Source organism: Mchenga conophoros, linkage group LG2 (assembly GCF_057382185.1).
Source record: "Mchenga conophoros isolate Kocher_MC1m ecotype Shallow Benthic linkage group LG2, M_conophoros_male_GT1.1, whole genome shotgun sequence".
Lineage (NCBI taxonomy): Eukaryota > Metazoa > Chordata > Actinopteri > Cichliformes > Cichlidae > Mchenga > Mchenga conophoros.
Window position 1 is genome coordinate 34,940,502 of NC_140527.1, and position 21,050 is coordinate 34,961,551.

Here is a 21,050-nt window from a genome sequence, read left to right on the forward strand (position 1 = left end):
TAATGCCTCAGCTGCATTAGAATAAAAGTAGGACAGCAACCTCCTTGCAACTAGGAAGAAAAATTTTATGTTTTTTCACATCCAGCCACCGATTGCAAGTAGCTGCCGTGACCAACTAGTTACCCAGAGCTCGAGCATGTAACACCCTCAACCTTGAAAGTGGCTGACCACTTTCAATCACAAGACAAGCGCACAGGTCACCTGATAGGACGGAACCTCAATCTCACTTTGTATTTCTACTCATCTCTGAATTAGGGTTTCATATTCTGCATTGTTAGACTTTAGCTTTCTGGTATTTCTATATCTTGTTTATTGCCTTACACAAGTTCCTTTTGGAGTTATTTCATGCCTTCATTTGCAGAAATCTTTAGGTTTACTTAGTAAAAGCCCTTTAGTTTTCCCATTCTGTTCCTCTAGTCTTTGTATTTTTGTCTCCCCTGTTCCTCGTTCAGTTGTGTCTTGTTTAATTTTGGTAATTGTTGTTCTCTTTATCTTGTGTTCCGTTTACGTCCCTCAGTCTTGTCGTTTCTACAGTTTTCAGCCGTGGCTTCCACCTGTTATCTCTCCTCTTCATCATCTCTGTCTCCCTCTGTTCGGTGTCGCATCGTCTGCATTATCTGTGCGTTCCCAGCTTCTGTATCATTCAGAGTGCTGTCTAATTTGTAAACACATTGCCAGCACACTGTGATCAATCTGAGTCAGTCTGCAACAATGTGCACGACTTGCGTTTGGGGATTTGATTCAAAGAGTTGCCGATTGGTCATATTTCCGCATATAAGCCGGAGTGCTGAGCGCCTGTGTCATTAAATCGCAGACCTGCAGGGTCTGTGATGCAGTTTCTGAGGCTGGTGAATTTCTATGTATGCAGATGGCAACACATTTGCAATTTTTAACAATTTATCACAGTTAATCACCGCATGAAATTGCCAGTTTGACCCAATTCAGGCACAAACCAATCTTGCTGGCGTTTTATCGCAGTCTTCGAGAGTGGTTGCATCTGGTTTTCGAGGCAACCATTTCAAAGGCGAAATGATCGCAAGCTGGTCACAATAAAATTTGTTGCGTCAAGTGCAGTGTTAAACTCTCAGGAGAACTGTGATGCTGGATGCAGCTGTAATAAAAACTTTGTATGAAGTTGCTGCCTTGTGTGAAGAATGCAAGTTTATATTTTAAGAAAATGTTCTATTAGAATTTTCCCATAAATCGGGCTGCATTAGTTATGTCTTCAGCTTAAGCGTCGCTGTTCTGCAGCCTTTCGGATTATCGTAAATTAATCTGACTTCAGTCACAGGCTACTTTTCATTTGTGCGACCTGCATGAACCAACGCAGTAAAAACACATTGTGTGAGGACAAGCTTTTGATGATGATGATTAACAGACTGGTATTCCGATAGATTAGATTTCCACTCTTACACTACAAAGTCAATATCCACTGTGTTTGTACTGTGCCGACACATTCTGATACTGTATCTCACCCACGGACTTTCAACATGCGGACTGGAGCGAGACTGAATCACTGACCTTCCGATTAAATGACTCAACTCAACAACATCTGCCGTCTCATTACTAAGCAGTCGGATTCTCCAACTTTCTCCTTCACACCTTTTTAACTTGATGAAGTTTTCCATCAACGGCAGAGGAAAAGTGATTAGAAGAAGACATAGGAGGGGATTATTTGGACTATTCCACTGCAGCCTTAATGAAAATGACCCTACTTCTCACTTGCTTTATGATCTCGGCAAAAATTTCCCTGGCGAGTTTATGGTCTCAGGTGTAGTTTCAAGTCTTTTTTTAGTGCAGTTAAGATGTACGGTTGTAATTTATGATCTCTACCATAATCACAATGCAGCCACGATTTAGGGCAGGGTTACCTTGGGATTGACAAGTTGCTCCCGTATGAGTCCCTTAGTTGTTTATGTACACATCCAGCAGATACAAAGCGTATTTATTGATTTGGAGACATCTTTCAGGCCATTTGAGGAATTGGGAGTCTTTTTTAGCTCTAGTTTAGCTCCACCAGCTCCTCCGGGGGAGTAGCTGACTCTTCATCCACTAAATGCTCCACTATGTTCAGCCGATACTTGCTAACAGTGACAGTCTGCTGCTGTTCGGTGCTGGGCATCTACTGTTCAGTGGATTTTTCTGAGCTGTTTCACTGAACATCCGCTTACTGTGGCATGAAAATAACACAGATGAGCTGAATCAGAACAGAAAAGGCCACTGACCAAAACAAAGAGCAGAGGGGAGTGCAGTGTCGGGTGATATTTCTGTGTTTATTTATCATTTTCCACAGCTTTAACATCCCTTGTGCCACTTCATCTGCTTTTTACATGAACTAGACTCACTTAACTTTGAAGTAACCTAAGCCATCTGCATGAGGCGTTTCCATTTTTCTGTCTACTATGTGCGTGTTTAGCCGAGTGCTGCTGCACATCTGCTCCCGAGCCCCATGTGCTTACCCTCTCCGTCCTCCCCTCAGGACCAAAACAAAAATAATTTCTTCAGCCTCACTGAGTCATTCTGACCCTGTTTTTTTCCCCCCCACCAAATTCAGATTCATTCCCTGGTTGGAGGTTTTTATTAGCTAGAATATGACAGCCAATGCAATCATTAAACCATCTTGGGAGAGTACTTTGCATCATCTATTTTCTGTCACATAAAAATTTAAACAAACATGAGACAATAAAGTGCAGGCTGAGCTGAGAAAACACCGCGGAGCAGGTGATTTGTCATCGGAGACATGTTATCTCGCATGATATGACCTTTCGATGGAAGGAAGATCATTTATTCTGTGGAAAAGCTGTTGGTTGTAAGAGTTCAATTAGCTGCTGTTGTTTCTGAAGAGAAAACACCTGCTCGGGGATTTTTCTGACGAGCAAAATGAGCAAGCAGAAAATTCAAAGATGGATAATAAAGAGGGGGCGGGAGCAAAGGAACAGCTACTGACGTTTAAGGAGGAGTTCGGCATTTTGGAGAATATGGTTATAGATAATATAGAGTCAGATGATCAGATTTGCTGGTTTTGCCCAAATAAAATCTAAAACTCATTAATTAACAGGATTTATGTTGTTTGCTTGATCTCGACTAGGGCTGCCACAAACTATTATTTTGATAGTCGACTAGTCACCGATTATTTTTGCGATTAGTCAACTAATCAGATCATCATCCTTTGGACGCAAAACAGCTTATTGCACCAGCAGCATCTGCTCTTATATAACTATCATTAGCTTACAGCTTGAAGTGTTTACGGTATGTGCTAACTAAAAATAAAGACAAGATGAGAGTTTATTAAATTTTAATGAAATTTGCAGATTGTTTCGGTGAAGTTTAATAAACTCAGCCGTCTGCTCCTTGCTATCTAAAATATAACAGGACACCGGAGTAAATTCTCGAGCATGAATGAAGGACGCATTTCTGGGCCGCATTTGTCGGAGTCTTCGAATTTGGACAGTCTTTGTCGTGTCGCTGTAACGTAATCGGCCTACAAATGCTGGCAGAGAAGGATGCGGTTCCTGAACTTGGACACAGCTACGATACTGGACACAGCGTCTTCTTCTTCGGGGTTTAACTGGCATCCTTGTACATGCAGTGCTGCCATCTTCTGTTTCAGTCCGTTAATACACTGCTACTGATTCCTTACAAAGCTTCAAACGACGCGTCGACTATTAAATCAGTCGTCGACGATTTTGATAGTTGACGTAATCGTGACTAGTCGACTAATCGTGGCGGCCCTAAACTCGACACACATTTTGCAGTGGTCACTGAACCAGCCATTGACTGTATATAAAAGATGGTGACAGACACTGTGACATCACCCAGTTGTTTGTCAAGCCTTTTGAATAGGGCTGAGTACCATTTATGTATGAACCAATACCAGTCCTAGGATTTGGTTTTGGTTACTTTTTGTCGTTCCTTGTTTTGAAATAATAAAATTCAAAATGTTATTTGTTATTTACTTAAAACATTTTACATACCACACCAGCTGCCTGGTCACTCTATAATGATGGGAAGTGACCGTCATAGTGTTTCCATGCGACAATATTATATAGTAATCTTAGGCTGTTACTTATTGGTACATTTTGACGTTTAGGCCACACTATCTCAGATAATTGTGTTTGTTTACCATAGGTAGCATGCTGGAAAGACATTTCAACACAGCCAGTGTAAAAATGTTATTTTAAAACTTCAACTTACACTGTGGTGGCACAGTGTACACTGTGGTGATTTGTTGGTTAGCCCCGTAACCTCAAAGCGTCCCGGTTTAACTCCCCTATCTGGCTGAGGCCTTTCTGTGTGGGTTTGCATGCTCGTCTCATTTCTGTGTGCGTTCACTCCGGATAATCCGGCTTCCTCCCACAGTCCAAAGACATGCCTGATCTTAAGTTAACTGGAGATTCTAAATTGGCTTATTTTTAAAATGAATTCTCAAGCTGTGTTTAATAATGTTTTAACCTACTGACTGAGACTATAAAACCGAACAGGAAAAAAACTGAATGAAAGACTTCCTCTGTTTAGCGACCGACTGGTCATTAGAAAGAAAACAGGTTTGGCTTCACTTCCAGGCCTGGAGGTCCCCCCCTCCCCATCTTTTAGATACAGTCTATGGCATTAGCAAATGACTTCTCAGATGTGACTGGAATTATTCATTCATTTACTACTTGCTTCATAATCAGGAGTTCTGTGTAGAAGACTGTAAAAACCCAAAAAACCCTTTGGAGAATCATTTGCTCTCTGCCATCAAATACATCACAGTTAACATTTGTTAAATAAGTTCTGACATGCATTTCTGTAACATATACACATTATCCCAAGCAAATGGTTAAATACTTTGTTTCAGTGTTTGCTGGGGGTGTGCTGCATATCTCTTGCAAAACTACTGTTTCACTCATGCAAGTCTACAGCTGTGGTGCTTCCAGATTTAAATATCTCAACAACTATAAGAAGTATTTCCTCACATCCATCCCCACTCAGGATGAATTGTAATAATTTGGACAATCTTCTGACTTCTTCAGGTCAAGACTTTAATTTGTACAATATCTGGCTTCAAACACCTGAAAAATTAATGACATTCTCATTGTCTACAGCTGCAACTCAGCATGTCAGAGCTAAGCTTAAAGAGCTGCTGTGACCAAGAGCTGGTACGACAGCTTTTTGAGGCTTTTGGTCTTTTTGTCTGAAGAAATATGATGGAAGCATCACTTTTTTCTAACTTCAGACGAGGCCAGGATAGCTGTTGCCCCCCTGCCTCCGGCCCTTTTACTGAGCTAATTGCCTCCCGGCTTTCACACACGGACATGACAGTGGTATCGATCTTCTCATCTGACTCTCTGCAAGAAAAGTGAAAAAGTGGAATGTCTGAAAAAGTCAATTTGTTCCTTTAAAGTAAGATGAAAGGGACTGTAAGATGTGCTTAAACCTACTGACAAGGATGAGGTGAAAGCCTGCAGAGAAACATCCTCTCAGAGGCTGACACATGTTGCATGCGCACACACTAAACATTACACGCAGAATGCGCACACACACACTGTGCAGCTTGAACTGCAACGCTACAAATCACCAGCAGATGGCACTGCACTGATAGAAGCAGGGCTCCAGATGTGATGGCAGAGCTGTTGCTGGATATTGCATGTCAAAATAAATTCACGCCTCTGAAAGGATTAGGCTTTCCCTCCTTGTGAACCTCATTACACAACACACAGAGAGCAGCGAGGACACAGCACACAAAAGGTGGGAGGGAAGTATGAGGAAGTCAAAAAATATGTTCTTGTGTGAAATAAATACTACAAACATAACACCTCTTTTTGGAGTAATTCACATCTCTTGCATGCACTTAATGGTTCTTGACTGCAGGTTCCTCTGGGTATTGCTTCATTAATGAATGCAAATGGAATGGCTTACTTCGTGGTAGAGTATGAATAATGGAAGTGCTGCGATAATGTTATGCAGCTCGTGGAATTAGCCACAATCGTGCTAGGGAGGGGCGCTAAGTGCTATGTGTAATGGGTCAGGGATGGGGTTAGACAAACCCACAGCGAGCTGCACAGACATACCTTCACATGGATCTTGATCGGGAGAGGGATGCCGTCCTTCAGCTCCTTGGTTTTCTCATTGAAGTCCTTGCAGAACTGCCCGATGGGGATTCCTTTCTGGATGGGGAAAAATGGTGGGGGGGTGGAGAAGAGAGGGAAATAAACATGGTGGAGGATTGCTTTAAAATGTATGAGCTCTTAAAAAAATTCAGCAAAGCATCACTCATGTCACAATGTGCTGCCAGAATACAGATGCCTGTGCTGCTGTCAGTCAATCAATCAATCAGAAACCTTCAGCGGTCTGACTGTATTCACACGTGAGCAGCTCAGAGAGCAGCCATGTGACACTGTACACTCATATATATATATATATATATATATGTGTGTGTATATATGGTGGGTGAGTGTGTGTCTGTGTTGATATTTTGCTGGAGACATTTTTTACACGTCCCACTGAGATGTGCATGTGTGCACACAGCCCCTTTGTTGTTTCAGACAAAGTGTTTATGTGTGTGTGTGTGTTTGTCACTCGAGCTATGACTGAATGCATGTTGGGGCCCAGAGCCAGAGAAACCCAGTGATGAATGAGCTCCCATTTTCTAGCTCCTGCGAGGCCAACCAGAGCGAAAGCAAAATGGATGGGTGACATTAAGTCAACACCCGGCCAACGCTGCTCCTTTGCAGCGCTCCTTTTTGGAGATGAATTCAGTGGCAAAGACTAATAAAGAATCTAATTATTACTGCTGAAATTCAAACTGACCTTCACCCGCCATCCTTCCCAAAGGCAACACACTGATTGAAATGTTCATTTTAGAAATGAGAGAAGGAAAAAGCCAGTTTTTTTTTAATACGCAGTTTAATGGACTCACGAGCTTCTACTGCTCCATGACAGAGCACACCGAGCAGCTCTAATAGTGGATCTGATGAAAAGTCAGTCATCCCGAGACATTCTCCAACGACAGGTTGGGAAAGACATTTATTTGAAGTTAACGGAGCAGAAAGTTCTCTGAACATCATCTCCTCTAACGGCTTCAAAAGCACCTGATGAATGCTAATCAGTCGCTCGATCTACACAACCGCATCGCCTCATCAGCGTCTAAAATGCTACTACGCATTACTCACTGGCGTTTCTTTGCATCTGCTAACACAATAACAACAAACTGATTGAAATTTCAGCACATCACACGAACTGCGGCAGGTCGTTGTTTGAGCTGATGGGTTCTATCTGAATTACAATATCCTACTAATGAAAAGAAACACAGCTTCGTCTCTGGAGCCCTCACTAGGCTCTACCTTCCCTCCCCTTGTATTTATTAATAGTAATCCCATGTCAACCTCACTACCTTCTATCCTTGCCCTTCCCTTGCTCCGCCTCCCTTACAACAACACAGCAAGAGTAAACAAGCACTAAAAGAAAGTCTAATTAAATATGGATTCATATAAAGGCTGCGATGTTGAGTAGAAGTCAAAGCAAACCCTCGGGCTCTGCCTCACACATTCAGCTCCTGTTCCTTCCCTTCTGTAAGCTCATGTCAGATAATGATCTCTCCCACCGACTCCGACGGCCCTTTCATGCCACACAAAGCCATGAAATGGGCTCCTTGACCAGCAAGAGATGATGCCTGATGCTTCTAAAATGTGCTTAAGCATAGACAGTGAGAAATTATGCAGACAGAGAAGGGACTGCGCTAAAGATAGACAGAGGCAAAGACTTCACGTGACCTTTCCTGACCAGACAGCTCTTAGCTGCTAAAAGGGGCTCAAACAAACAGGGGGGAAAAAATCATTCTAAAAGGTGGAAAACAAGGCAAATAAGGGCCTGACAACACTTGATATGATCCTCTTGGGACAGCAGGCAGTTTGCCTTGAGCTCCATACACATTTTAGTATGCACCAGAGACAGGTAATCATATTTTAATTAAGCTCTTCCACAGAAGTCCAGGTACCTCAGCCTCTGAAGATGAAGTTTTATTTTGCCCTCAGGCTACTTAATGGTCTAACTGCAGTAATAACCACGATTGAATCACATTGATAATTGAAATCCCAGTCTTTAAATGTAGCATCGGGCTGGCGTGCCATGAAAGCAAGGTTCAAGGTTGGCTCCTCCAACTCCCCATGACATTTATCAGTGAGGGAGAGCTGGAACAGCAACATTCATGCCCTGGCCAAATCGCTAACCCCTCTCACTGCATCTGAGCATCTAATCATCCTCGAATCCGAGCTGCTGGATAAATCCTCGCTCCTCCACCATGACCGATTAGAGCTCTCCAGTATAAAATGGCCGCAGCCCGTCACCCAAGGCGGGGTCTTCCGCGGCGGCTGTGGACGAGGACATTGAGCCGCACATCTTCAAAGCCTTCTCCGATCCTAGGCACCGGGATTAAGCGCTAATCTACGAAGATATTTCTTTCTTTTAAATCCAGCAGCGACAGTGGTGAGTAATTGCTATATGATGCATTCGAGATCAGCGCGGCCGAGTCTGATTACTCATAATTATTTGAGCAATTAGGCATTTGCAATTAAAATCTGAGAAGTGTCTGTTTGATTTGACCCTTCCACCATATTTCTCTCTGGTCTTTTTTGACACTCTCTGTGTTAATGTGATTGGCCTTTCAGCTTCACTAACTCTTTTTAACAAGATGTAGCACTGGTGTGGCACTATGTGTGTGTGTGTGTGTGAGTGAGTGAGAAAGAAGAGTAGGGATGGGAATGGGAAAAAGAAAGAGAAAGCGAGACAGCTGAGGTGTATTAAAGTTGTCAGAATGTGGCCGACTATCGTGGTCAATATTTGAGCACAGAGAGGGGGTTTTGTTTGTCTGAAGCGAACAATAGGACAAAAGTAAAGCAAAGGCTGTGGGACGTCCTCATAAATATGGGTGAGTGTGCATGCATGTTTATGCATGAATATTTCAGCCTCATTTTAATCTGACGAGACTATCAGTTGAAGAGTGAGTGTGTGTGCAGATTAAGCTGCCGGGGATTGCTGACGGGGAGGAAGTGCGCACCGTGTGTGGTCGCAGGTGTTTCTGCATCTGAGAGAACAAGAAAAAAAAAAAAAAGAAGAAGAAATGAGACAAAGGAAAAGAAAGAAAAAAGAGAAGAGGAAGAGGAGGAGGGAGAAGATTGGAGGTAGATGAGAAAGAGAGAGGGAATAGGTCAAGAAAAGTACTGTGCTTATGGAAGCGTGGCAAACATGGAGATAAAGGGTACGGATGCAGGTTAAGGCCTTGGGGCAGGACGGAGGATTTATTGCCCCTGGCACAAGAGGCCATTCGATAAATTGCCCCTGTGTGGTCGGCACAGAAGAGGGCTGCGATACAGTGACAAAGGTGTTACAGTGGAGAGAGGGTGGTGGGAGGCGAGGTTAATTAAACTCTTCAGTGTGAAACACTCTCATTCATTACCTTCATTAACTCGTTCATTTAATCTGCTCCGGTGTTGGCATTTTATCACATTCAGCCCCGCTGTAGCGTCATACAGCTGATTAGGTTTCATCTTGAACCCCTCCGCTGCAGGGTAACTGAGAGCGAGAGGCTGAGCACGAGGCCACTTTAGGTCTAACAGACACAGCCGCACACAGCAAACAGCACAAACTAAATTAAGTTCACGCTGGACATGCATTTTACTTGATTTTCCACAGCAGAGTGAGTGGATTAGTCTTAAAAGTGGAAAATAAAAACGATTTTCACCCCCAGTCTCCAGTGAACTGTGCTGAGGCAAGGATACAGGCCCGCACAAAAGGGGCTAAGGAGCGCTCCTCAAACGAGCACGAGTGCAGAACTGACAGAGTGAACCAAATTACAAAGAGCAAAAAAAAAAAGCCAAAACTTTTCAGTGGTGTTTTTGCTGTGTGGCTCTTTGCTTAAAATAGACACGGCTTTTACTTTTTGTACCTGGCACAAGAAGAAGAATTTGCTGTTTGAGGGCACAGCGAAAGCAGGCGGCGGTGCGACAAAATGGATTGCATCACGACAAAACATCCCATTTTCAACTCCATTAGGTCCCCCTCACAGTCTTGACACTGTTGTGCTTTTTGCCACTTCACATGATTAATCACGTGTGGAGACTACAGCGAGAACGCGGAAGCCTGAACTGCAGGCAGCTGTGGCTCCACGCTGGAGAAAAATCACAAGACACCGTGACATGTGGAGGCAAAACACTCAGAGAAAGAAAATCAGAGGCTGGAATAAAATAAGACTGCAGCAAAAACTGATAGCAATGTTTTGACAAAAGTAGCGTTGTCCTTGTGGAGTATTCAGAAAGCCAGTATTGAATTTTGCACTCTAGAGGGGTTATTTAAAGGCGAATGCTGATAAAAGCCATTTTTCGCACATGCACTGCAGGCATGAACTTTTCCAGACATTACCCAGCGGGATGGGGAAACCACAGACTGTATATAAAAGATAAAGTTATTGTGCAATTGATCTAAATTTGCATTCTTTCCAAGAGCCAGAAAAGAGAGGTTTCCCCTTTTTGCAAAAAGTATACCGAGATAAGAAAACTTGTTCACTTGATCAGTGACCTCCTGATGACTTTATGGTTTCGGTCCCTAATTTTAAGTCTTCTAAGGTTGTGCAATTAATCTTTCCATAAAAAAAATGGGACTGTTGCGGAGGGCCGCACCAATACGCTTATAAGTGAACTGAAACAATATTGGACAGAATTGAGTTCAAATTATTGGTGCGGCCCTCCAAAACAAAATTAACTGCCCATCCAGTCCCACAGGCTTAGAGACCAGTTGGTGCCTTCCTACCAAACACTGGTTGCTAGGGAAAAATGAGTAGTCTTAACTAGCTGCAATCGGTTGCTGAAACAAACTCCAGGAACCACTGGATTCAATTACTAAGCCACAATCATGCAGGCCTACAGACCAGTTAGTGACCCTCTGGGGGCCACCTATCTGTAGGGAGAAATGTGCATTTCCCGACTGGGGAGTCACAACTGGTTGGCGCAAGTTGCTGACTGTCAGTAGGTAAACTCTGTGGCAGAGATATATACGCTGCTGCATCAAAAAACTCACTGCAATTGCCTTGGTTAGTAGCAGATTGGAGTGCTTGCCCGCAGTTTGCGTAGAAGACTCGTCTGCAAACAACTGCCAACTACTTGCAAAGTGATTGTTCAAAATAAAAGTTGTTGCTTACTGCTGAAACCAAGACATTTCAAAGAGTGAAACTTTTACTTTGAAGGCCAACTCTCTCAATTCTAGAGCTTGGAGATTAGTTTGGTGTGCATGACAACCTGTAAAGCAAACACAGGGAGGCTTTTTTGTTGTTGTTTTGGTCTTTGCAACCAATTTCACCTTGCAACCTGCAAATATACATTGGTTGCATGTAGAACAAACAACAAAGCAGAGTTAGCTTCAGGGCGTGGCAGCTTGCTATGGAAAAGTCTGCAAGTGTGCCTCTGTCACAGCTGCTTCTCATTTTTCAAGTTCATTTTCAAAAACACCAAGGAGACGATGGCCGGCAAGGCTTAGGTCAACGCCTCACAAGTGAAGCTCACTATCCAGTGAGTTCACAGAGGCTATATCCAGCTATGCTGAGAACACAAATGCCCAGCACGGCCAGAGCAGACATTTAATGATCTTTATGCAGCCAGCTCCTCATTACAAAGTCCATGTGACGTCCACAACCAGGAGGAATTGATTAGGTAATTGTCGTGAGCTCGCAGTGTGTGCCCCCTGTGCATTCTACACAGGTAGCCTAAAACAAAAAATGGAGCCAGTAGCGAGAACATGCCTCCTCCTGCGTTCTACATGTGAACAACAACCCAACTTGATTGTTTTGAAACTGTCCACTGTTTATATATTAAAAAAAATGACCAAAGAGTTATATTTTGCAAAGATGTCTCTTGAGTTAAAAGGCGGTAGTGAACTTTAAAGATTAAGCGATGTGGTGATGTGGCACCAGGGAAACATGAACCTGTGCAGCCCACTCTTCATCTCTGCTGGGGGCCGGCAGCTCCAGGCTTCATTAGCCACAACCTGCAGAACATCACTGAATCCCAACTGTTGGCAATAAAGCTGAATTGTGGGTAATGTAGGTGCTGGCTTTGACAAGAAAGACAAATGCGTGGAATAAAACAGACAATATCACTGCTTCTGCTGCTGCACTGACTTTGATTATAGAAGTGGTGCATTCTTTTCAAGCACGTCTCAGGTCGTGAGATGACATCGAGGATAAAGCCATGTTTGTGGAGGTCAGCATGCGGACCATGGCTCGCTGTTGACGCCTTAAGCATTCTTGGACAGTCTGCGAGCCCATGTGTCCTTCCAAACTTCTCCAATCATGTCTAAAGCAAAAAAGTGATGAGTGCACAGTACTGTGGACAGCCTTCCCGCTCCTCACGCTCCTCTGCTATTCTCACTGTTCCCCTCGTCCTTTTTCCTGCTTCACTCTCCCTCTTTCCTCTGTGAAAGTGAGCCAGTGTGCACGGTGACCTTCAACCACACCCACAGGGGAAGGAAAAGAAAAAGAAGAAAGAAGGGGGGGGGGGGGGGAGTTAGTTGCAGAATGGAGGAGAGAATAGGATAAACATGAGAACGGGGGTGACAGAGAGGCAGTGGTAACAAAAGGAGGGCTGAGGAACACACACACATAAAAACCAACGCTGAAGTGAGGAAAATGGAAAATCTCTTCTCTCTTGGAAGCCAGCGGAGCGCAGAGCTGAATCTGACAAGAAGGATGACTCTCCATCCCTTTTCTCACCAGTCTGATTAAACCTCTCACTCTGTGAACCCAGCACGCTGAGAGCCACATGAGTGAGAGAGCCGAGGACCCGAGCCTTTGCTCAAAGTGCAGGCTGGGGTGCCAACAGATACACTCGAAGGAGCAAGACCTTGAGGACAACGTGACACTGTGAAATTCCTTCAAACTTCATTTGCGGCTGACAAAGGAGCTGAAATTGAATTCTCCAACATGGAAATGAGCCACACGCCTTTTTTTGTATTTTTAAACAGTTTCCAAGCGATTCATTTTTGAGCAGATCCGTCCCAGAAAATTCCCAATCCTTCTCTTTAAGCCGGCTGTAATGAGTTAATCTACAACAGAGGAATGATTTCCTTGTGTGACTAAGACAGTAAGCAGACAGAAGGAAGCCTAATTAAACTTGTAACATCTGCCTTCTGAGCTCTAAATGCGTCTACAGGCTATAAGCATCTCTCGCTCCACTTCCTCCGCTCTTATTTCAGGCAAAGAAGGGTAAATAAGGAATCAGCCTGCTCGCAAACAATGCAACTAATCTTCTCCAAGTGGCATCATCATCATTATTACCATAAGCAGAGACTGTGGTGTGACAGAGTGCTCTAAAATATGCATTGCATCTTCTTCCAGATAAACTTCCACAGCTGATGGTGGAGGGAAGGAGGGAAAACCGGGGGAGGGTGGGAGGTCTGTGCTGGAGCACGTAGCCTGCTTACAAATTACCACCACAACCAAACTCGGACACAGCGTGAGTGAGTTGCTCCTCGTCCTCCCCTCGCTGTTGCACCGCTCTGCCTCTTTTCACACGAGCCATCTTCGCGGGAGGATCGGCCGGGATCGCCTCGCCGCTGATGCTCCACTTCTGACCGACTTCCCGGCTGCTCCGCACAGCCCGAGCCCGGCCGAGCAGCAGCCGCCAGCAGCAGCCCTGCACGGCTCTCTGCCCCCGCTGCTATTTCAAAAGATAAATCGACAGCAGCAGACTCCGACACTGCGGGAGGCGACAGACCCAGATCGAGCCTCTGCAACAGCCGCGGATGCAGCCCGAAGAAGGAGAGATTTGCCATGCCAGATCTGCACGGAGGAGGAAATCTTGATAAGTACGAGTCGTTTCGTTTTCTTTTCCTTTTTTTCTGCTCCTTCAAACTCGAGTCTGCTTGGTGTGGCAGTAGCGGTGACTTTGCCCTCTTACAGCCTCTCCCTGAGCCCCCCTCCTGATGCCTGACTGTATACAAACACCCGTGCTGAGAGAATAAGACTTTTATCGCCGAGCGCGGCTCATCAGCGACAATAAAAAAAAGACTTTACTGGTCACCGACAGCGCTTCTACTTGGCGGAGGAAACGGGGTGGAAAAAACAAAAAACAACCCCTCAGTACTTGCTGTAAATCAAGCCAGGAAGATCGAGCCCAAGTGCAAGACGAATGGTTTGGGTAACTAAAAGCTTTGCTTTACTTTACTAACAGGCATCCTCGGATGAAGCCACAATACCTGCTGTTAATGGGGCGGTTATGAAACAGGTGTTGCAGAGAAGCGCTTTAATAGAGATCGTTAAAGGATGCAGGACGTCTCAAGGCAGCGCTGCGTGCTGGGCAGCTCCAAATAACCACATTTCAACCCGAAAGAAAAGAAAAATGTGTTAACTGTGTAGAAATACAACAGAGAGACCGTCGGGAAACTCTGGGGCTGTTACCTGATAAATCAACAGATGTTTTAATGTCTGGGGAGAGGATTTATTCAGCATTATCAGAGGCTGCTCACCTCTGACTCTATTAATTAATGGGTTTGCACATAATGGCTCAGATGCTGTCCCGATGCCCTTGGTGCTCCTGTGCCACCTGTGATAAGTTGTGAAGAATTTTTGTCTGTTAGGAAAATTACTGCTCCGCGGTGGGTGTTTTATGGAGATGATCTGTAGGTGCAGACAAATTAATCTTTGCTCTACATGCATTTGTGTTCAACCGGGAATCACCTAGTATTAATAGGAAACAAATGCAAGTGGCAACCCCACCCCCTTTGCTTCATTTCCGTCTGTGTGTGTGTGTGTTGGAAAGAATTGAAGTGCTTTTTGGATGATTACCTATTCAATATGCACTCATGCCTTATGTGAGGAAGACAAGAGGTGGATACATTTCTGGGAAAAAATGGATTTTTAATGCTAATACACAAATATTTAAGCTGCACACTATTATGTGCCATCACTCATGCTTACAGTGGAATAGGCTGCCTCACCTTGTCAACAGCAGTGTCACTTCCCAGACAGCAGAATGATGAATTTGGTCATTATTGATGAGCTGAGTGGACACGCGGGCTGTCATCCCGGTCTCTCACTCAGAGCAGAATAAATTACACCCCGTTGACAGGGAGTCAAAACATAAACGCCGGCTGACGGATAGATTTGCAGGGTAAAAATTTAAGGTGCCTATGGAATAACCCGAAAGCCACGACCTCCTGAAAGCCGGCTGCAACTGTAGATGTGAACTTCTTCAACCCTCCTCCTCCTGCTCCTCTCCTGCAGGCTGGGGTTGTCCCCCAGGAAACAAATTTAAATTCCAATATCCTCTCAATCTGCGGCTTGGTGAAATTTATTCAATTTTGTGGAAATGATAATCAAGTTTCCGTGTGCGGTGAGACAAAAGGCTTCACAGACAATCAGACATTGCTGGCATGATCCACGCCTGTCCTCCCACCGTCCCTCCGGGGAGATTAATCAGTCGAGATCGTTCCTTTCCTCATCTCTTTGATTCATCGGATTCAGAACAAACCTTTAATGTCTGTGATTCTTCAATAGTCGCCGTGATGAATGCATCTGGATTCATCCAGACCGAGCAGGCTCGTGAAACGCACGCGTTCATGTAAGTGGGTGGAAGTCACTTTCTATCTGCATTTGACTCTTTTCCTTCTTCATCGCTTCCCCCCCCTCTCCCCCTGAGCTTATTTATGAACTATTACCATCATGCAGTAACACTTTATTAGGCATGTAGACAGCCAAAAGGCCTATTAATCTTTCACTTGCAGTCTTATTCTCCTCTTTCTCTCACTCTCCTCCCCCAACACACACACACACACACACACACTATCTCAAAACCCTTTTTTTACCCAGTGGAGTTCTTCAGCCCTCTTCAACGATGGCAGAGCTCCTGTTAGTCTTACAGTGGGGGAAGTGATGTGTCTTCCATCGGCAAGATATCAATACACATTTTTCACGGAGAGACTTTTCTCAGAGGCCGCGATCATGCTGACAATCTCTCGCTCGATCACGCTCAACTGTTGCTGTTAGGACACATCTGAGCTGGTAATGATTTTATATTATAATGCCATCGATCCGGTTGATGGGTTGACACCCGGGAGTGGTGCTGGGCAGATAACAGACAGTCCAGTGGTGTGTGCTGTGCTTTTCAGCTAAATACGATAAAGAGACATTGGTTCGACTGCACTGTAAAGTCAGTGATTATTTCTCATGCTGAAATCAATACTGGGGTTTATACTGTCTGTGGCTGAGATAGGAGCTGTGACAAAATAACGTGAAACCTCATTTTCAGCCAAATTAGCATTGCCAGCCTGCACTCACACGAATGCACAGTGTGTACACAACGACACGAGACGATCGCATCTCTGAACAAATAGCAAAAATATCAATATTCATCCGAAATGATAGGGGAATTTGGGATGATTAAAGGCTGCAGCACAGTATGAGAATAAACACGGCACGCTATAGAGACAAAGAAAAGGCTTTGACAGGGCACCTAGCTGCGCCTGAATGCAATTAATTAATAATGAATAAGCTGAGAAAAAAAAGGATCAGAAACAATAAACAGAAAAAAGTAACAGCTGAGAACTTCGGGGGGGAAAAAAAATCTCTGATCTCCGAAACAGCAGCAATGTTAGGACCTTTATGGAAAATGAAGACTGTTTAATTCAAAGAGCTGCAGAGGGGAAGAAAAAAAACCAATTTAATAGGCTTCCCAGCTTAAGCAGCCAGGGTGGATGTAGCTCTGGCCAAAGATGAAGGGTTCTCACTGCTTACTCTGCAGCTATTGTCTTTAACCATAGCAACCAGCATTAAATTGTTTTACATGTTTGTTTTCAGGGGAGGAATAAAAAAAAACAAAAAAAACAAGCATGTTCTTATCCTGCAGATTTGTCGGCTTTACTGGGGACAGATGGCACCAAGCACATCGATGTGAGCAGACTCTGAATTTTGTCGATGCAACAGATTTCCCACAGTGCATCTGTGTATTTCTCTTTCAGGCATGGTGCCTACGCCCCAGGTGTGCGTATCAACCCTGGTCACGGTGAGCACGATGGCAGTGGTGGACCTCTACTTGCTGGAGCAGAGCATGCTGGGAGCTCGGGGTCTTTCAGGACCTAGCGTGTGGCAATATGTGGCAGTGTTGCTGGGCGATTTGGGCTTCCTGCTCGCGCTGCGCTTCGTCTCAGCTGGCGTGGTGTCTGAGGCGCGGTCGCCACGGCGTGGATTTGCCAACGCCCTCTGGTTCCTGTTCCTGTCCCTGCTCCAGCTCAAGCTCTTCTTCGTCTGCCACAACTACAGGCAGGAGCGTCGGCCACCTGATCCTCTGGCCAGAAAGACCCTGACGCTGCTGCTGTCCATCTGTCTACCCTCCCTGTTTCTCATCCTGACAGGAGCTGACCACATGACTCCGCAGCGGAGGAAGCAGGAGGTGCGGGGCCGGCTCCTCTGGGTGGTGGTTGACTTGCTGGATGTGTTGGACCTGCAGGCGGGGCTGTGGGAAGCCCAAGGAGGGTCTGCAGCCGGTACTGGAGGGATTGTAGAGCAGAGGCTGCCCATTTGGGCTGAGGGTCTGGTTTTCTTTTACTGCTATGCCCTCCTGCTGCTGCTGCCGTGTGTGGCACTCACAGAGCTGGGAGCCACTGGTCTGCCAGGACAGAGAGGACCCCGCAAGGAGGCTTTGTACCCTTGGCTTAGCTTGGTCACTATCAATATTTTCACCTTAGCCCTGAGGGGTGCAGGGATGCTGTGGTATAGGGACCCCCGCGTGTCCACTGTGTTTCTGGGCAAGAACCTGCTGGCTCTGGCTGTGAAGCTGAACTCAGCCTGGGAGAGACATAAACAGGAGCGCGGTGCTGCAGGAGGCGGGACTGTGGCAGGAGCAGAACCGGGAGACTCGACCTTGCCAAACACGGGTACAGAGCAGGGAGAGGGCCAGGCCCAGGGGAAAGCTCCTCCCTCTAATTATCACACACTGTCTCATTCTCAAAGCCACTCGCTCTCCCACGTCAGCCTGGAGCCCACAGCGACGCCTTTAGGACCCTCTTTCATCTCCCATGAACTTTAGAGAATCACTCTGAACGTGCACGCGTGCACACAGGCGTGCACCACAACCACAGTGAAAATTCACGCTGGTATCACATTCAAACAGATAACTGTACTGAATTTCAGTACAACAGCGGAGGTTATAATGCAGAACTGTGGAATTGCATTTGGCAAGTTTGGCTTTGTGCACATCTTGTTGTGCTCAGAATAACTCTAAAAGCAGTGCCGTGATTTGTGGATGTGTATTTTTAAAAGTCAACACTGTGAACCCATCTGTCAGATTGTAAAGACTTTTTCAGAAATGTGTGCTGAAGTCTGCTATTGTTCATCGTGGTTTAATCTTGATTTCGCTGTCATCACGTTTGTGGAATTGCATTGTCAGATTTGTTTTTTTCCCCCCTTTTTTAAAGAATTCTGCTTTCCTGATAAATATCTGCTATCACTGATTCATTGCAGCTGTTTAGGGGCGAGAAACAGAAATTTGTTGCACAGATTCATGAGGTTTCAGGAAAAAAAAAAAAAAAAAAAATCAGACTCGACTCTCTTCTGCCAAAAGACCATTAGATGCCAAAACACAGCTTCTGACCTTTCAGCGTACATTTTCTCACTTCACTTCACAGTGCAGAGAAACAGCGAAAACTTTAATACACAGAAGTGGTGATTCATTTTTTTTCCTTCAATACCACAGAGCCAACATTCAAAAGCCATCTACCACTAAGAACTCTTCACCGTGCTTCAGTATGTTAATGCACAGTCTAACCTGATGACCCTTTAAATCAAAGTAATCACGATTGCAGGTGATTCTACTTTAAGATTTCCTTTTTTTTTTACATGCCCAAAGAGGTACAATTATACAGTTTTTCACAATATTGTAATAGGATGAGGATCTCAGATTTTTTCCCCCTCTTGTATTCTATAATAGATTTAATTTTCCCATGACTTCCCAGATATATTCTGCAGGGTCCCTGCACCAAGGTTGTTCTCTCATTGATATTATGTACTAGTTTGTCTTGTCTGAAAGAAAATGTTAATGAGAGGAATCAGTCACTTTGTCATTTAGTTGGAGTGAAAACCTGCAGACTCACGGGCATCACCGTAGAACATCTCTAAACTTTGTTTACAATTTGTATGGCATGTTTTATCTAACTTAAATGCACATCAGTTAGGTAGACTTCACTACCGTTTCCTGTTTAAATCATCCAGCAGCAATTTTAACAAACAACAAAATGTACGCAAGTCAAGTAGCCAGCTACAAAAGACGCTGTTTGCAGTAATGCAATCTTTCATCGGCTGGGCTTAAAGGTGGGCATCGAGCATTTTGTGTCATCTTTGTGTACAGTAGAGCTCTTTTTTTACTAAATTGTTTACCAAGACTGAATACCAATGTAAGTAATCCCTTTAGAGGTTCAAAATGCATTTAAAACTCGTGTTTTTTGTGATCTCTTCTTGTCCTAAAGTGTCATTCATTCCAGCCATGTATCCAACCGTCAAATGTCTTTTTTCATTTTATATATAAAAAAAAAGAATCATCTTTTTAATTCCATTTCAAAAATGGGTGAATCCATTCATTCACAAACTTATCAAGATGCCGGGCAAACGTTGGAGTGTGGCTCAGAGCGGCAGGCGTAAAGGATGTACAGTACAGTCAAGTGCCTTGTTTCCTCATGGTGCAACGAGCCCCTGGGTTGTCGTACACATTATGTGTACCATGTGGAACTTGGACATATGCCATGTGTATACTGTGAAGTTATTCCACAGCTGTTTTCAGCTACACCTCCAGGACAGACCGCAAACTAATAAAGTATTTCATAGTCGCCTAGTGTTGACAGTTCATTGGCCATTACAAAGAGGCATTATTGGCAGAAAAGCGCGCGCGCGCACACACACACACAAACAGAAGGAGTCGGTCCAAATTATTCAAGTCCAAGAGACCTCAGAGGCAAATAATCGCCTCCTCCTTGCAAAACCTCCACTATATTAAAGTCAATCAGCTCTCATTGTGCAGTCACAGGAAATTGCATGTTTTTATGTTGTCTTCATGCTGAACTGGTTAAGCGAATGGAAGCCTCCCGAAATGTTCTCGGCACAACAGCGCGCTCTTTGCTCCATGGAGCGGCACACTGACAAAAGGCCGTCATTTATCACAATTATGCCAGCGGCCCCATCAGCTCGGATCCTCTCGCGGTAATCCTTGAGTGTGCTGTTGTGTTGTCTGCCGTTAATGCTGAGAGAGGGAGAAGTCTTGATGTGATGGGGTGCGCATGTCAAGAGTTGTAGTAAATGCGTGTGATGTTTTTCAGAGAGAACTGGCTCTTTGCTCACAGCGGCTATGAATGCACCCATCAGCCTGTCCTCTGAGCTTTAATGGTCCTATTAATTGAAATTGAGGCTATCTGTCAAAATGCAAGTGCTCATTCTCGCTGCTTTATGCTTGATTTACAGGCTGCATTTACAGGATGTATTAAGACTAATGTACATGCTTCACCACAGAAAGAAATTCATTTAAAGTTTCTGTGGGGAATTTTTCTCCAGTTCAGATACACTTTTAAGGAAAAACCACAGAGGGATATCGAGTGTAGTAGACAGCATCCAGCTCTCGCCTACCCTCTTTCTTTCATCTCCCTCTACTTTGCCCACTCTACATTTCAAACACATGCATTCTGGATGCAGTCCCTGTTGGGCACCTCTTCATATTTCTATTATACTAAAAGCAGCAGCTACATAGGCAGCTGCCTCTGCAAATGACTACCTCCTAGAATTTGTTACACCTGTTAGACTCTGAATACAATGCTCAGCATTTTCCCTCAGCTCCCACCAACTCCCATAACCTGAAGAAAAGTGCTCGAGCTACGCACCTATTTCCATTCTTCTTTTGCCGCTCTTTCCGGTGCTCCTTATCCTTCCCTTCCTCTCGCCTGTGCTGATTTCACTCTAGCCTGTAATTATTCTCATGTACCAGAGCTGTCACTTTTCCCTTTTTTTTGTCTTGTATTCCTTCTTTTATTTTTCTCGTTTGTTTAAATTT

General features: G+C 44.5%; 2 protein-coding genes across 5 annotated transcripts in view; one reads left to right on the plus strand and one right to left on the minus strand.

Moving 5' to 3' along the window:
• The window catches only part of mrpl11 (mitochondrial ribosomal protein L11), a 62,113-nt gene that overhangs the window by 9,980 nt on the left and 31,083 nt on the right, over window positions 1-21,050 (minus strand). Inside the window, exon 3 of the mRNA XM_085243096.1 lies at window positions 6,051-6,146. Within this exon, the coding sequence (XP_085099222.1) occupies window positions 6,051-6,146 (96 nt within the window). The remainder of the gene's footprint in view (window positions 1-6,050; window positions 6,147-21,050) is intronic.
• On the plus strand, window positions 8,332-19,839 carry tmem265 (transmembrane protein 265). Of its 4 annotated transcripts, none has more exons than XM_085243065.1 (2): window positions 8,332-8,463; window positions 16,981-19,839. In XM_085243065.1, exon 2 carries the CDS (start codon window positions 16,983-16,985, stop codon window positions 18,045-18,047), a length of 1,065 nt encoding a protein of 354 aa, XP_085099191.1. In that variant the 5' UTR covers window positions 8,332-8,463; window positions 16,981-16,982; the 3' UTR covers window positions 18,048-19,839. The 4 variants fall into 4 exon arrangements, with proteins under 4 accessions (XP_085099191.1, XP_085099200.1, XP_085099209.1 ...); XM_085243074.1 differs by lacking the exon at window positions 8,332-8,463 and adding an exon at window positions 13,409-13,830; XM_085243083.1 differs by lacking the exon at window positions 8,332-8,463 and adding an exon at window positions 13,690-15,584.

Excerpts from the sequence above, each read along its gene's own strand:
- tmem265 (XM_085243083.1), top strand. The coding sequence starts at position 15,533 with ATGCATCTGGATTCATCCAGACCGAGCAGGCTCGTGAAACGCACGCGT. Across the intron at positions 15,585-16,980 it reads CGTGAAACGCACGCGTTCAT|GCATGGTGCCTACGCCCCAG; the intron begins GTAAGTGGGTGG and ends TTTCTCTTTCAG.